At 32.5% G+C, this 16,378-nt stretch overlaps 1 protein-coding gene across 2 annotated transcripts; it reads right to left on the reverse strand.

The window, feature by feature from the left end:
* Window positions 1-212: 212 nt before the first annotated feature.
* LOC106109323 (NADPH--cytochrome P450 reductase) lies at window positions 213-15,950 on the reverse strand. 2 transcript variants are annotated; one of them, XM_013290775.1, is made up of 12 exons: window positions 15,604-15,950; window positions 5,609-5,795; window positions 5,385-5,534; window positions 3,818-3,942; window positions 3,252-3,446; window positions 3,010-3,137; window positions 2,506-2,747; window positions 2,034-2,231; window positions 1,459-1,622; window positions 1,111-1,285; window positions 881-1,038; window positions 215-796 (listed from the first exon to the last, which is right to left on the reverse strand). In XM_013290775.1, exons 1-12 carry the CDS (start codon window positions 15,786-15,788, stop codon window positions 652-654), a joined length of 2,052 nt encoding a protein of 683 aa, XP_013146229.1. In that variant the 5' UTR covers window positions 15,789-15,950; the 3' UTR covers window positions 215-651. The 2 variants fall into 2 exon arrangements, with proteins under 2 accessions (XP_013146230.1, XP_013146229.1); XM_013290776.1 differs by lacking the exons at window positions 5,385-5,534; window positions 5,609-5,795; window positions 15,604-15,950 and adding an exon at window positions 4,177-4,335 and having other exon boundaries at window positions 213-796.
* Window positions 15,951-16,378: the final 428 nt, after the last annotated feature.

Below are 16,378 nucleotides of genomic sequence, written 5' to 3' on the forward strand. Positions count from 1 at the left end.
CTTAAATCCCAGCCATCAATTCAATATAATTAGCCATGTATGTGCAAAATGTAGAGGCGTTTAGTATCAGGTATTTTGGCTGAAGACTAGTCACTTTCCCCTCCCTAATCCTTTTTCCTATGCTTTCTTATTCAAAAAATATTTTTTGGATTATCCCTATGTTTAGAATAGTTGCATTTATTCAAAAATAGTACAAAATCAAACACAAAACATATATGAAATGGTTTATTGAGATAGATAATATAAAAAATTAGAATATCCTCATTTTCTTAGTCTAATCCCAGTCCACTTAAATAGAACATACTAACAACGCGGAAATGTACACAACAATAACAATCACGATTACCTTTTTAACATAGTTATTCCTTTCAGGACTCGTCAATATATTAATTATATTTATAATGATAAATTTCACTTCATGTCAATTTTAATAAAAAATATGTTATCGTTTTTTGTACGTCATTTTATAAAATTTATTTTAACAGCATATTTGTACAATTAAAACATTAAAAAAATATATAAATCTTACTTTGAAAAAGTAGTCATTTCAATACAATTACTGCTTGAAGCTGTCATATTCTACATATTCTAATATGTATTATTTGGATAATGTCCTTAAGTAGATAAATTAAACTAACATGTAGCCTGAATCTAACTCCATACATCAGACGAATATTTCTTCATAGACTCAAGTTTCTTCAAGAACTGAATCGCCTCCGCCTCGGAGCGGCCTCCCTTCTGCTGGATCGCTCGCAGCACGATGTTGCGCACGTCCACAGCCATGTACTTAGCGTCACTGTTGTAAAAACAACCAATCATTAAATTCAATTGAATCATCACTCACAGTAAACAACAAAAAAAACTTTAATAATTTACATACCCGCAAATGTAGAAATGGCCATTTCGGTTGCCAATTATATCCCAAAGTTCATCCATGTTGTTCTCGAGAAGATGAGTCACATAAACTTTCTTCTCTTGGTCTCGTGAGAAGGCAACATTCAACTTAACATCGCCGTTCCTTTCATATTCTTCGAGTTCCTGTAATTTAATAGTTAATTTGAGTTTCACTGTAACTAAATGATATTAAAACAAAAAAAATAAGGTATTTACCTCCTGGTAAATGTAATCTTGGTCGCGATGCCTGCAGCCAAAGTAGAGTACGGTGGAGCCGACCTCCTTGCCGCTGGCGCGGGCGTGCGCGCGCTCCTGCAGGAAGCCGCGGAACGGCGCCAGCCCCGTGCCCGGACCCACCATCACAATCGGCGTCTGAGTTTGCAACGGCAGCCTGGAAACAGACAAAATATTCATTAAATATACACACATACAAGTATCCACATTTCCAAATATCTAATTGGACTCGAAATATCTCAAGAGTTGCAGACGTAATTATAAGCAAAAAAGAAAACTAAAGGCTAATGTTAAAAAAATGAAGGTTTATAATGAAAAAAGTATTAGTACCTAAATTGAGACTTTCTGATGTAGACAGGAACTCTTGGGAGCGGTTTGCCCTCCTCAGGCTTGTGGTGAGCGAGCCAGGTGGTGGCCACGCCCTTGTTGGTGCGCCCCGTCGGCGTCTTGTACTCCACCACCACCGCCGTTATGTGCACTGTCTCCGGGTGCAGCTACAATACAAACAAAAGACCATGCTTTATTGTATTATTTTTCTTCTTTTAAATAGAACATTAAACAGGAATCAAATCATACAAGCACTTTGTTGTACTGTCTGTTAATGAAAGATAATATACAAGTGCCCATTAACTTGGTAATTATCATAATAAAGAGTTGCATAAGAACTTGCTACATTGCATCTAATTTGTAATATCGTTATATAAGAGATAGAAAAATATTAATGTTTGAAGAACAATACTGAACAAAAAAGATCCTGTAATAGTTAGAATCAAGACAAAGCCTAGGTTTTTATACTATTGAAGAAATTTTTGAAAGTTGGTTAACCATTGGTTGTCAAGTTTAGTTTGTTTGTATAAAACATTTTTCAATAGTTCTGACTAATTAAAAGCTTTTTAGTGACGTACCTTAGGGCTGGAAGATATGGAGTAGTAGCGCGGCTGCAGACGAGGCAGCAGTTCACAGACGTGGTCCAGTGTGGGCTTGCAAGATTTCAGGTCTTCCAGGATGTGCACTATGTTCCTGCATGCGTCCACTACGAAACTCTGGTACAAAGCTTTGCCTTCCGCTGAATTTGTTGACATGAGCAACAGCTTGTTCTTGTCCTAAAATTTTGTTTATTTAAATAAAACGAAACATTTTCTTAATTAATAATAAATGGTAAATTTGAATTTGTATTTTTTTAATTATAGAAATATACCACTTAATTTTAGATAGGGTTGCCAAATAGGAAAAAGCTAAGTTACTGTTGATAGTAGACTAATGATGAGATATTTTTTTCTCTCGAAAGTAAATGTTTGTGGTTTAGTTTTAAATTTCGACCAATAATTACTTAAAAAAAATATTCAGTAAAATGTACTTGAATGTCAAATAACACACCTCCTCATCAGTACAGTACTCTGCAAGTTCTCTGAGTACATGAGTACGGGGCAAAGCTGTGATTTCTACGTAATGAGATAAAGCCGTGCGATACGATGTCGGACAGGGGAAGGGATTCTTTTTGCTGCTCTCTTCATCAGTGTTGATTAAAGAGAATATATCATCAAGATTTGCACCAGTCAAATCACCAAGACGGTTGACTAAATCATTGTCATTGATCGGGTAGATTGCCACATGGTCACCTGGAAGGCAAAGCATTAAATATTAGGATGAAAAATATTTTAGAAAAAAAAACATATCGACGAATTGAATACCTCCTTCTTTTGGGAAGTCGGTCAAAAAAAGGCAAAATTGCATTTTTCTAAACAATATCGATTGAAAAAAATTGTTAAAGATAACTTTTAACATTGATTTATGCATGTGTCTAGTACATGCATTAGCCTTGATCCTATGTAATTGTTGCGCATAAAAAAATATGGTAACTCTTAACTACAACTAACTTACCAGCTTCATATCGCATTTTTGAATTTGAAATGTCAAGTTCCACATGAAGACATGACCTGCCACCACCTTTGTGCATCTCTTTATTAACTACTATTTGTGCTAAGAAGGGATTCTTAGCATCATAAGGTCTGCAATGTAAATATTTCTAATTAGCAACACAATTCAAATAGAGTAATTTAAACATGTTGTTTAAAACTACATTCTTTTACTGTTTGTGTAAAAAAATGTTAAATGGGGCTTACGGTTTCTGTACTTGTAGTGAATGCAGTCTAGCAATTTCACCCTTGAATATTTGGTTTGGAGTAAACTCGTCTGGTTCATGTGTCACCAAACGGAACTGCCTTGTCAGCTCTTCTTCCCCTGTGCTCTGAATGTTGAACTTCTCACAGACTGCAGGCCAAAACTTTTCTTTCCATGTAATAAAGTCATCTTCGATGCTAGAATTGTAACAAAATTGAATTAACATAAATAAATTACGATTGATAAGTTCAAGAGAATTTTCACTGACCATCCCTTAAGCATAATTTAAGGGGTCCCTAATAAGAATTCCAATTTCACAAATGTTTAGGTGTCACCTAAGTTCATATGTTTGCTTTATATCTAGGGACACCTTTCTAAGAATCTTTTAAAACAAGCATCAAAGGTTATAAAGAAGTGGATCATTATAGCCAAGTGTGTATGCACCTACATTAAATTTATCCAATATATATCTGAGTGTTTGACTACCTTTTTCCTTGGCAAGATAGGTCAATACAAAAAAAACTTCATAGTAAACTGAAGCAATGAACAGTCATACTAAAATACTTACTTTGCATCATCATCACCTAGTCCAAGTTCAAAAACTCTGTTACCACCAAGTTCCTCCAGACGCTTGTCAAGAAATATGGCCACTTTATTGTAATGCTCGTAGGTCTTATTGCCTAAACCAAACACCTGCAAATTATATGATTAATTAAAAAATAATAATACTCAGCAAAACTATTGATAAAATATTGGTTAGCATATTAATTTTGCGAGCAATTTATACTGAGTGTCCGCACATGACTTATGGCCAAGCCTTTTAAACTGAAGGTACTTGAATAATCGAAAATAATGTACTGAAGTTTTGGGGTTAGAATAGCTTTTCCATTTACCACAACAACATAAAATACTCCCAGAATTACATACCGAATGGCGAAGTTTAAACAATGGTAATATAATCTTTTTATGCGAAATTAAATATGTGATGTAACGCGGTAAAAACTTTTCAGTAATATTAAAAAGGGAAACAAACATTCTAAACCTTGGTTCACTGATAAACACACTGAATTAGCAACTTATTTATACACATTTTCTAGTATTACACATATCATAAAAATGTGTCCCTATTTTAATTCCTTTACTTTTTTAATCGAATATTTATATCAGACCGACTTTATATTTGAAAATGTCACCAATGATCTGTCACATTCGTTATCAAAGATTGACAATTAATGTCAAAGTCCAACCATAGAGAATGAAATCATTGGAAACGTCAAAGATTAAATACTGTTTACGAAGACGATTACGAAATAAAAAATATATTTTAAGATGTGCATTAAGCTACTATTCTTACTCAGGTAGTTATTTTATTGAAAACTGAGATTCGATATTTTAAAATAAGGGTAGCTAAATATCTTATAAGTTTTTCATGTTTACTGCTCTGAATAGAAATACGGTAAAACATTTCTAGAAATAGCAATCAATTCAAATCTGATTCACATTACATTACACATCCGCCGTTATTATCACGCAAGTGTTTGTTTTATCTTTAAGATAACAATTACGCGTGTGCCTATAAAATTACCTAACGACGACACTGCTACATGTACTTTTCAAAGTACAGACACTAGTGTGATGTAAAGTTTTCATTTCTTTATAATTTATCAATTGATAAAATAAATAACGAAATATTGACCAAATAGCTTAAACATGACCGTTCAATCTTATAAATTAACTGTATAATTATATGATTTTTTAAATGTTATTAAAACTTTATAGCATAGTTTATGTTTTTTTTTTATAATTTCAACAGAAACGATAATATTTACGATTAAAAAGCAACCAAATGAAGGCCATGGGGTTGACCTGTTGCGTTGATTGAAATAACCTCTGGCGATAAATGGATCGGACGACTTGATGATTTGTCGACCTTTAAATGAAAATTACGACGCACAGTTTTTGCTAAGAATCGTTCATACCTTGATTGCCATGAATTATTTTATAAGAAAACTTAAGTATAAGATGATATATTGTCGTTATTAAATAAAGTAATAAAAAAAATATTAAAACTAAGCAATTAGGCCATTTTATAGGTAATTTACGACACAAGGATGTGAAGTTATTGAGATACATACCGCGAAGTTAAGCCCTTCTAGATTCGGATCTTCGTTTTTCAGCCAATCGAAGAATTCCATAGCATTGTCGGTTGGATCGCCTTCACCGTATGTCGCCATGCAGAAGACAGCCAACGAATTGGGTATTTCCGGTAACTTCGTAAGTTCTTCCTACAGATTATGTAAGAATATGTTGTATTATATGTAAATAATTTAAATGAATTTCATTACTTAGTTTCACGTACCATTTGACATTCTTCGGGGTCAGCGACCATGCCCTTCATTTTGTACCGGGCGCCCTCTTTAGCAAGCCGACCGGCAAATTCCTCTCCGGTACCAGTTTGGGACCCATAGAATACAACGAGACTTCGTCCCGAAGATTGCAGTTTTTTTATGAACGAATTCTCTACTATTTGTAAAGAAGCAGCTGGTCTGTAAAGAAATATAGAAATAAATTCACTAAGTTCTCATGGTTAACAAATTTCAATATCTACATTTTTTTTTATTTCTAGAAACCAATAGAAGTGAATCAATTTATGGAAATACTTCTTTTAATAATAGTCAGTCAACTTGCTAAACTTTTAACTGCTACAGTCTAAGTTTTAACTCGCGCATAACAACTCGTTTTCGCAAGGTTAATCAGATGATGCGATCTTGGTTGTATTGTATACTGACCTATTGAAACTTTTGTAGATCCTAATATGATCTACATTTGACCACAAAAGTCTACATGAGAGTGATATTTGTGGGCCAGTTAAAGCAATCTTTGCCTTTACTGATTTTTTCGAACCAGTGATAAATAGTATTTTGAATGGACCATTCCAAATTATTAAATCTTTACTTCGATTTATTCTTTGCATAATTAATATATTTTAGTATTTAATGTACATAGTTATGTAACAATTTATACCTCAATGATATTGCAACACGTATACTATTATTGGCCACAAGCTAATAAAGATATCTGAACTTTACAATTCATGATGACACAGTGATAATATCACCATACGACAAGAATATACTAGACTGATTAATTCGATATTGCGATTGTTGAGATTCATAACATTCGCAAGTCATGTAAAATGTCTTTAACAGTGAGTTTCAACTGTTGTAACACAGAATATTGCCATCTCGTTCTCTCATTTCAAATCTGAAGTTTAGTTTTTTAACAAATTAAAACATACGACAAAGTTATCGGTGAAAAATATATGCAAATCAGCTTCGATAAGCTGTGATAAAATTGCTGATATTGTATTTTGCTGACTTTGAAACAAAGAATAATATGAGGGCTTAATTAGAATTTGTACAATAAATCCAAAATTGCAACTAACAATGACTCGACGAACAAGATTATAAGAAGATTAAAGTCCAAACGAACGTTATTTAGCATGTATAAACTACGTGTAAACGTTACGAAGCGTTTATTTCAAGGCCCTCGTTATTATAATTAATTATTAAAATAAACCGTTACTATTAGGTAATAAGTATTCGTATTTGTTATAGCACATTACTGTAATCTCATACTGATTAAGTGTTTTAGTTATTTCAAGATGGCGAGGGTCGAGATATCAATGCCAGTGTAGTCTGCGAATTTATTTTTCTTTCCTTTCTGCCTTCGTCTTTTTAAATTGCTTTTGGTTTATATTTACAACACAAAATTTACACAATAACATTAGAAATAAGTAACAGGTATGTTTTGTTGGATTTTTTTTATATTGCCTGTCTGCAGATATAAATATGTTTGAATAAAAAAATGATAATGCTTATCACATTACGGGGCAATCGAGCTACTTCGCAACGAAGTCTCTTGTAATAACAAAAAAATCAGATTTCATTATTTCGAGCTCGAATACCCCTGAGAGTCTAGTAACCTTCACCTTTATAATCATCACAGATAATACAATAACCATATATTTATGTAAGGATGTGTATACTAATTTCAACAAAATTTTAAAATATTGGTAAGCATTGTAAATAATGACTATAAAAAGATAACGGATTCCTATTTTCGTTACATTTATATTTTAATGTATATTTAATTGAAAGGATTATTCGAAATCCGAAAAATATTTTTTCAAATAGATATATACGTACGTACTTTTAAAAAAGCGCTCACACGTACATCTACAAGTTGACCTTTTTAAATGTATATGCGCGATTACATTGTACATAGTATATATAAAAACTATTCAGATTTTTGTCTGTTCTTGTTTGGATTCACAAATTAAAACTAACAAAGTATTCGAATATACGTGATTCATTTAAAATCAGACACGAACACAAATAACTTTACGATTCAAAACGTAGGTACGAAATGAATTATTTAACAGTGGTCTCTGCTAGCGCTGTACCATTTATAGAAAAATTGCTCGTTTCTTGAAACGAACTGCACTCCGCATCTTCCTTACAAATAACTAAGATTTTGATAATAAAAATAACGACTGATATTTGTATGCAACGTGTTGTTCCTTGACCATAATATTAAATACGTTATTGAGTCCTACATCAAGTCGTCGTTACACATTTAAAAAAATACTTCGTCGACGAAAGTAGCTTTAAAGGCAGAACACCAGCAATGAACTCTACTGTACATTAATAAATGTGCCAGCTAACTGTTATGCTGAATGCACAAACAGCGTTGTGACTAGCTGACTTCTCAAGACAAGATAAACAGAGTTAATAAATACGAGCTCGTAGGTTGGTCAATGCACCGAACCTTCGTGATAACGGTTTTATTCTACACCGCCATACTTAACCTACATAATTGCGACGTAGGACGACCTCATTTTTTTACTTTTGGATTAAACATTTTAGCTTCCAGTCAGATGGTTCAGCGGATTACCAGATGAGGCCGTATTTATATTGTGATCACTAAAAAATGAGTAGTAATTAGTTTTCTTTTTACAGCGATTGAGAACGTGGGAACATCGAGTATTATCATAAATTAAACTTAATTGAAAATGGCCTATTTACTCTTATCAAAGAATATTATAAAGTATGTTATTGATTGAATTAGAATAACAACTAACTTAGAAACTTTAACGTTATACTAAAAATATGCCACGTTTTATTATCATAGTTATGAAATAGTGTGGGTTCTTATGCCTCATGTCATATATTAAATGTCAGCAGAGTTTGGACGATTGTATTGCTGACGTAGCGTCATTGTAACATTTCTACTTGGTAATAAGAATTATAGGTAACGTGTTCGAGCCACGCACATTTAAATGTGTTTCGGTTGGTTTAATTGTCAATACAATTAATTTAATTATAATGCCATTATGTTTTACCAATAACATCGTCGTCTATCAAAACCATGATATAAAAACTTTATTTATAAATAGAGGTAAACCATCATAATTAATTATTAATTTTACAGTCCATTGCCTGTGTTGATTTTGAAATAGCTCTTACAAAAATATTATCGTCATTGTTTTTTTCAGATAGAAAGATTTGACAGGATATAACAGTGTCTTGGCAGTAGAAATAGAATTAATTCAGCATGTTTGTATCATATAATGACCAAATAAATGATTAAATGTACTTCATTTTTGGCAGAATGCTTATTTTATCCTTTATGGTCCGATTGTGAAAAAAAAACAAATACGCCATACTTTCTGGGTTTACCAGTAATACAGGAAAAGGCACATTAACACCTTTACATGGATTTTGCAGTTACTAATGCCTCACATATATACTTCTAAATATATGATACGATACATAACATATTCGCCCTTTTTACTTAAAAAAGTTTCGTTATCATCTGAAAGTAACAGATGTTGGTAAGAGATCATACGCGTTAAATAATTATCACTTATAACTAACGCTATGTTCTAATGATAAGCTGACAAAATAATACTTTAGATAAGACCGGAATAACAACGGGATCGTAAAAGTTTATCAGAAATCCTGTCAATCATTATTTTGGGATGATATTCCAGGAAATTATCTAAAACGTGACAATGTTTCTGACGAGCAAAAGATTTGTTTTGTATTTGATAATCTATTGGTCGAAATTCGACCCGAACATATAATCAGAGCCTTTTTTTTATTTTTAGTACACTTCTGCACATGTACAATAACTGCTTCACGTAATATGTAGTTATTTAACTGCCACATTTAGAACTTATTGCAAGTATATACTTCAGCAGTCGCTTTAGCGTAGGCTGTAACATATACACTACGAGCCGTAATTAGTGATTTGATGGATATGAGGGAGATTGTGGAAGATGTTAGAAGTTACATGCTAGCATCGAAAAATCAATAATCAATTAAAACTACTTCCAATACGGCCATAACAGCTACCTCACTCTAGTCCAAGCCTAGAATTTTATCGAGTTGTTGTTGTTGTTGGCGATCACAAAAACGGCTCAACGGTGACAAAATGAGTTTCCTTCACAAAAACAGAAAATGAAGTCACTGATTAATAGAACATTATTTATTTATTGAAATACGCAAATATCAAAGGGCAAAATGTAAGTAAACAGAGTTCAACAATTAAATATTCTCACTTGTTGGTATAAGGCCACGCGCCGGCCTTATTCAAACGACACGGAAAACAGTTTCGCGTAATATTCTTGAAAATGTTTTACAACGTTGGAAGTAGTGATGGCCGTTGTCTACGTCACAGTACAATATAACTGGTTTACAATGCAAGTTTGTTATTAATGTAAATACAGTGTCTTGATTTTTCTTGCATCATGAATGACAGAATTGTAGATATAGCTAGTAAAGCGTATTAAATTAGTTACCGTGAGTTTCCAGTTCACTGCTGAAATACCTGTACTAACAATAAATTCAAAACCTACGGCAAATGTAAAGGTTACATAATACTTGTCAAGTAACTTGTAAGTTTTATTACTGTTTGCAAAATGTACAAGTTAAAGGATTCTATAGAAAAAAGATAACAAGATCGTTACAATGCGAATCACAAAATTTATACACAGTTGTATATCTTTATAACTCTACTAGCTTTAGCCCGCGACTCCATCCGCATGAAATAAAATTTATTTGATTTTAAATGTAACGTAGTATGTTGAAACGTGTCTAGTAAATTGTGTAGTTCAACAAGGCCATTATCGCTATCATCTCTAGCCATTAGCATATAGATAGTGAAACGATTATATTCAACCAGACTTGTGATAACATTCAAATATAAAGTTATAATAATTTGCCTTTATCCTTATCAATGTCGATTTAGTACGCATGGCAGGAAGAGGTTGGATGCGGAAGGCGTAGGTCCGTATACTGTGGAAGGCATTGGGGAGCCTATATTCAGCAGTGGGCAGAAAATCTGATCAAAATGACTATTAATGGAGATATAGTATATAGTACATACAGTTTCGACCGTTCTTACCTTCAATCAACAATACTATATTATATATACGCTCGTAGTTTTGTGTGGAAAAAGGTAATAAAATGTTGATGATTGCAGTAAATATAAATGTGATAGACGCCAGCAAGAACTTCAGTTGCACGAATGGGTCGGTTCACTCTGAAAGTATCAAAACCAACAGAGAAGACAGGCGGGAATTGGAAGCAATTCGACAACTCGATAATTTTATTCCCCTTCCCACCTTTTCTTACAAGGGAAGGATGGGAAGGGGAATAATCCTCTTTATGCGTGTCCTCTCCGTCATTTAAAGGTGGCAACGCATCTACAATAGTGGATGTCTATACAGCGGTCGCCTCGCTTTTTCTGCGATTATAGGCGACCTCTTGCAAGTTTGTTACCTTATGGTATAAATTGCATAGTCTTAATTTTTGCATTATTTACTTATTATAATGGATATAAATATTTATAATCATTATCAAGGAAGTTGTAATGACAAAGCAAGGTTAACAAAATATTATTTTTATCAGTCGTTACGTGACTTCTACTATTGCGACGAAATGCTTTAAATAATTGTATAGTAGTGACTATGCTAAAAAAAAATGTTGTTATGTACTAAAGATCTGTTTTTAACTTCTTAGACAAGATTATTGTTTTGTCTAAATTAGAGGTAATTGAAACATTACAAAAACTAATATTATAAACAACAGTTACATCACAACCATCCGTAACAGTTAGGACGCGCAACATTTACGGGCAATGAAACAAAAATATTTATATTATCAATCTGAAGCGCATAATGAATAATAGTATAGATTCATAGTTGGGGAGGAAGTTCTTAGAAAAATAGTTACATTAATAGAAGCGGAATAATACTCGAAGTATGACGTACGTACGTATCCGATTATAATAATAGGCCAAAAACGGGTTAGCGTAGTGCGAAAACCGCTTTTGGACTACAGTTTCTTCACCGTAGTCCTGCAGTGGATTTCTAATGTGTAAATCTACACATCATTATTAAGGATTATTCCCAACTGTCATCCCGCTCTGTCCCCACACGAGGACAGATGAGGATAAAAAGGTTCATCTGTCCCACCTTTTGCGATGAGGGCACGGTTGGAACTTATTTTATTTCACACCTGTTTTATCTGTCACCTTATTGGTGATAGTGAGACTAAAAGGTGGGACGGATGAAAAATTTTATTCTCACGCAGGGACAGAGCGGGGTGACGGTTGGGAATACTCTATTATTAAGTATACACGCAGTGACAAGGCTACGTTTACAAACGTTTGCGTGATAGTGATCTTGAAGAAATATCTAGTAATCACTTCCTTAACAGATTTCCACAGGGTATTTAAAACAAAAACCGTGCTTATGAAGTGTCTATGAAGCAAATATTGCTTTCATAAACTTTAATTTAATAAGTATGTCTTATAGAAAAAAACCTTTGATGTTTATTTTAATTGTTAATTTAAAAGTTATTATCGAGGTGTCGATGTATCTATTATTTCGCCGCCATTGTTAAAATAAGGACTTTAAAATTAGTATTTTTGAAAGCAAAAAGAACTAACTATTACATTATAAGATTAACTTATTAAGTACATAGTAACAACCAAGGTAGTTTTTTTGTAAATGACAGTGATTGGTATGAACAGCTGATTATGTATTTAATTTATGAAAACGTGCAATAACATTTTCACTTGTCAGTCAGCATAATACACTGTAAACATTATGCACTACAGGTGAATACCACCTGTTAGTTCCACTCTTACGACAATATGTATACTGTAAAGAAAACAATAAGTATTAAATTTTGTTGCAGAAAATTGAACCGTGTAGTAAACTAGCTGTTGTTTATGACTACGTCCGCGTGGAACTAAAAGATATAGTATATAATACTCAGTAGTTACGTAGCCTTTCGAGGGTGCAAGAATTATTAAAATGGGTATTTTTTTAGGTTATTACAATACATGCAAAATACAAATCTTTCCTTTTTGACCGACTTCCCAAAAGAAGGAAGTAATCAATCGTCTGTATGTTTTTTTTATTATAATATCAATTCAGTTTTTTTAAAAAACTTTGAGTGATATAATAAAAGGTAGGTACATTTTTTACGTGAAAGTTGCGACAGTACGAATTCGTGGAAAAACGATATTGGCAGTTTCAAAACGGTTTGTTTGTCGGACTGGGAACGTACGTATGAATGAGCTGGTCGCGGGTTTGTCGATTTTTCAATCATCAAAAATGGTATAATTATGTTTTTTATAACTTTTTATTGCACTATTCTTGTTGTTATTGCAATTGCAGTGAAATAATAAAAAGATCTTTAAGTTATTCAAACAAAAACAGTTTCAAGTTCATTTTACAAAGTTCGTCCCTTAAAATTATACAAAATGTATGCCGATCAACATAATATAACAGTATAAGAACGGAAACCGTTATCCGTAAGTAATTCCGCTAGGCCTTGATTTGTGTCATATAGCATACAGGTAAAAAAATCTCTCGTTTTAAACGCGGACGTTTAATTTCTTAATAGGATTCTACTGCTTTTGTTGAAAAAAAAGTTTTTTAAATAACAGCAATATTAAAAACACGAACATCCATTTGAGGAATGTAGAGTTATCCTTATTGTCTCTTCAATGTGGATGAATATCGCTTATAAAATCGACGGAGAAAAAAGCTTTTTTAAAAACATCCACTTCGATGTCTTTTTGACTACCTTATTTAATGTTTACTTCTCTTTAATAGCTGATTCATTATTATACTGTCTCGATTGGGGAATCCCGTAGACTCCCAATATGGACGTGAAACAGTAATATGTATGCATTTGTTTCTGAATTTCCCCAGATAAGAGACCTATACCTCCTACCCCATTTAAACTTTTCCTTTTTGTACATTGTTTTTATAAATTAAAACATATCGTAAAAAAAAACAAATCTGTTATTTGCATCTAAATCGTTCGTTAAAATTATCCTTAAAGCCCATAAAATATGGAACACTTTGTATTTTAGACATTAATGACAAACTTTTTTTTAAAACCACTATAAATCGAACAGTTTGCGAGACCGAGTCTGTTACTTTATTTGAACAAAATGTAAATATACTTTTTTTAGTTTTGAAGAGATTTTTTACAACTTAACCTCCGATATATGCAGCAAAGACGTGAGAAGGTCAAGATATACTGACAATAAAATTCCATTAATTAATGAAGTAGTACCTGAGCGAATATTTATAATGTAAAAAAAATGACCTTCAATGTACAATTTTAAAAATCTAATAGTTTAAATAACTTATATAATCATATTAAATCATGTAAAGGGAGATGATAAATATATAGAACTTTATCTTTAGTAAAATGAAAACTATTTTTTTTTTACTTTTTGGTGTTTCCTGATCGAATCCATAAAAGCAATCGGTGGGCCGATCGGCCCGACGGGAAACTCTCATGGGTGCGCTTGACTACGCGATTAATTTATTAATCGCGTAGTCAAGCGCACGCGCGATTTTAAGTGACACAAATTATTTGTTTCAATATACCTATCTGAATGTTTATTTTAATATTGATTGATATTCAAAACGTACCTATCATAATCCTAATCGCTAAAGTGCGGAATTGATTTCCCAGTAGGTTGCTTTATAGTAAATACCTATGCTACGTGGCGCCGATATACAATATATAATGTATTTAAAATACATTGGAAAGATAATAATGATTACTTCGATATTACAAGGTTATCACTTTGATATGCTTTGTTTCTTTTGTACCCAATGTCATAATTAAATAATTTTAATTATTCGGTCCTAAAATGTATCAAACTAAGGGGTAACTAATTTTTTTCAACAATATACTATGCTCTCATGTACAGTCGCGGAAATTCGCAGTATTGCACTTATAGAAAAACTGTCTTGTTCCCTTAAATTAAACTCTGCCTCTTATAACTTATTAGGTAGCAGTGAGTCCAAACTTTTGTGACGGGATATCATACTTAACGGATATACGGATGGATATTTGAGAGTTTGTAGCCTAAACGGGTACACGGATCCCAGTGAAATTTGGTATAGATGTAGAGGATAGTCTGGAAGAACACGTAGGCTATTTATTTACTTTTGATTTTTTTTAATCCATACGAGCGGAGTAGCGGGCGCAAGCTGGTTACATATATCATAAACGCTTTTTTTAATTAACAAAACCAATCAGACAAAGATTTACTTGCGTCATAGTAATATCATATCTATAATATCCTACAACTAATCCAAACGATAAAAAAATGTAGAAATAATATATTACATATTTGTTTTTAACTGTGGGTTTTTCCATCAAAGGATTTTTAATCTGTGTAAATGCAAAATCTATGTGTAAGTTAGCTACTTCCATGACAATGTTTGCATATCAAATACATTCCGATTTTAACAGTATTTAGTAATTAAATGATAAATTACACTTGAGGGCTAATTGCAGCTAACGTCATGTACCTATATACGTATGTTATGTATTTCGCGACATTATGTACAAATACACGAACGTCAGGTCGACCGTTTGCAAATAAAACAAAATTGCATCACAATGCAATAATATAATGACAAACAAATTCCAATTAGCAACGAGTTTACTTGTTGCTATTTGTGTATTATTGAGTAATCAAAATTATACATAATTTCTACGAAGTACCGAAACTTAACAGGGGCTTATTACGTATAATAAAAACCAATGAGCAGAAAACGAGTTTCTATGATTTAACATACTAATTCTATTCTTTAATCAAAAGAACTTCTGATCTAGACCACATAGGAAAACTTTCCTTTGTACAAAACACTCAATAATTCTTAAAAGCAATGTAACATAACCTGTTAACATTTAACATATTCTGTATTTTATAGAGGTAATACAAAGTATGTACAAAACTTACTGTATTGAATATTTACTAAGTAGAATTTCGTCCTTCTTATTGTCTTTCTTGGAACTATATAACCACCAAACAGCTGCCCCCAATAAGAGAATCAGCATAATAATGTCAAATGTGCTAAATAGCGATCCAGTAACCGCGGCAGTCGCAGCTGCTTCTTTTAATATATCATGTGCGTTTTCCGACATTTTGTTATTTTGTCCACGGTACCTTTGAGCTAATTATTCACTTAAGCGGTTATACAAGGTCACAAAGATTTAAAAAGAAATACGCGACGAGAGTTACCGTGGCACATTTGCTTGAAAGACGTCATGCGCGGCCTACTGTTAAATTCACACTGATGAATTGATCGCAAAGTGTTGCCGTTTTCTGGATTGTGATATACCTATTATCTGAACTATTATACGAGTAGGCTTGTTGATTTGATTTGGCTATCAACAAATCTAGCTATATTTATCAATTAGAATTAAAATTCCATAAAATAGATAATTGTCGGATGATCTCATAAAGCACAACAGTTGTTTTCCCCCTTTTGTGGTTTAAAGAATGGCATTATTTAAAAAGAAAATAATTTGGGCACAATCAATAATTATTATGACTAAGTCAATTTATTTTATTCATCGCTATTTCATAAAATCGTACAAATTACTACGACAATTCTGCTTTTCAGCGCTAGTCATTTCGAAATTTCGAATTTACTAGTGCAAATAAATTCTATACTTTTTCTAACATATTTCAACTTTACAATTAAAAATTTCCCTATTAATAGGAAAAATAG

The sequence above is a fragment of the Papilio polytes genome, unplaced genomic scaffold (assembly GCF_000836215.1).
Source record: "Papilio polytes unplaced genomic scaffold, Ppol_1.0 DF821289.1, whole genome shotgun sequence".
In the NCBI taxonomy this organism is placed as follows: domain Eukaryota; kingdom Metazoa; phylum Arthropoda; class Insecta; order Lepidoptera; family Papilionidae; genus Papilio; species Papilio polytes.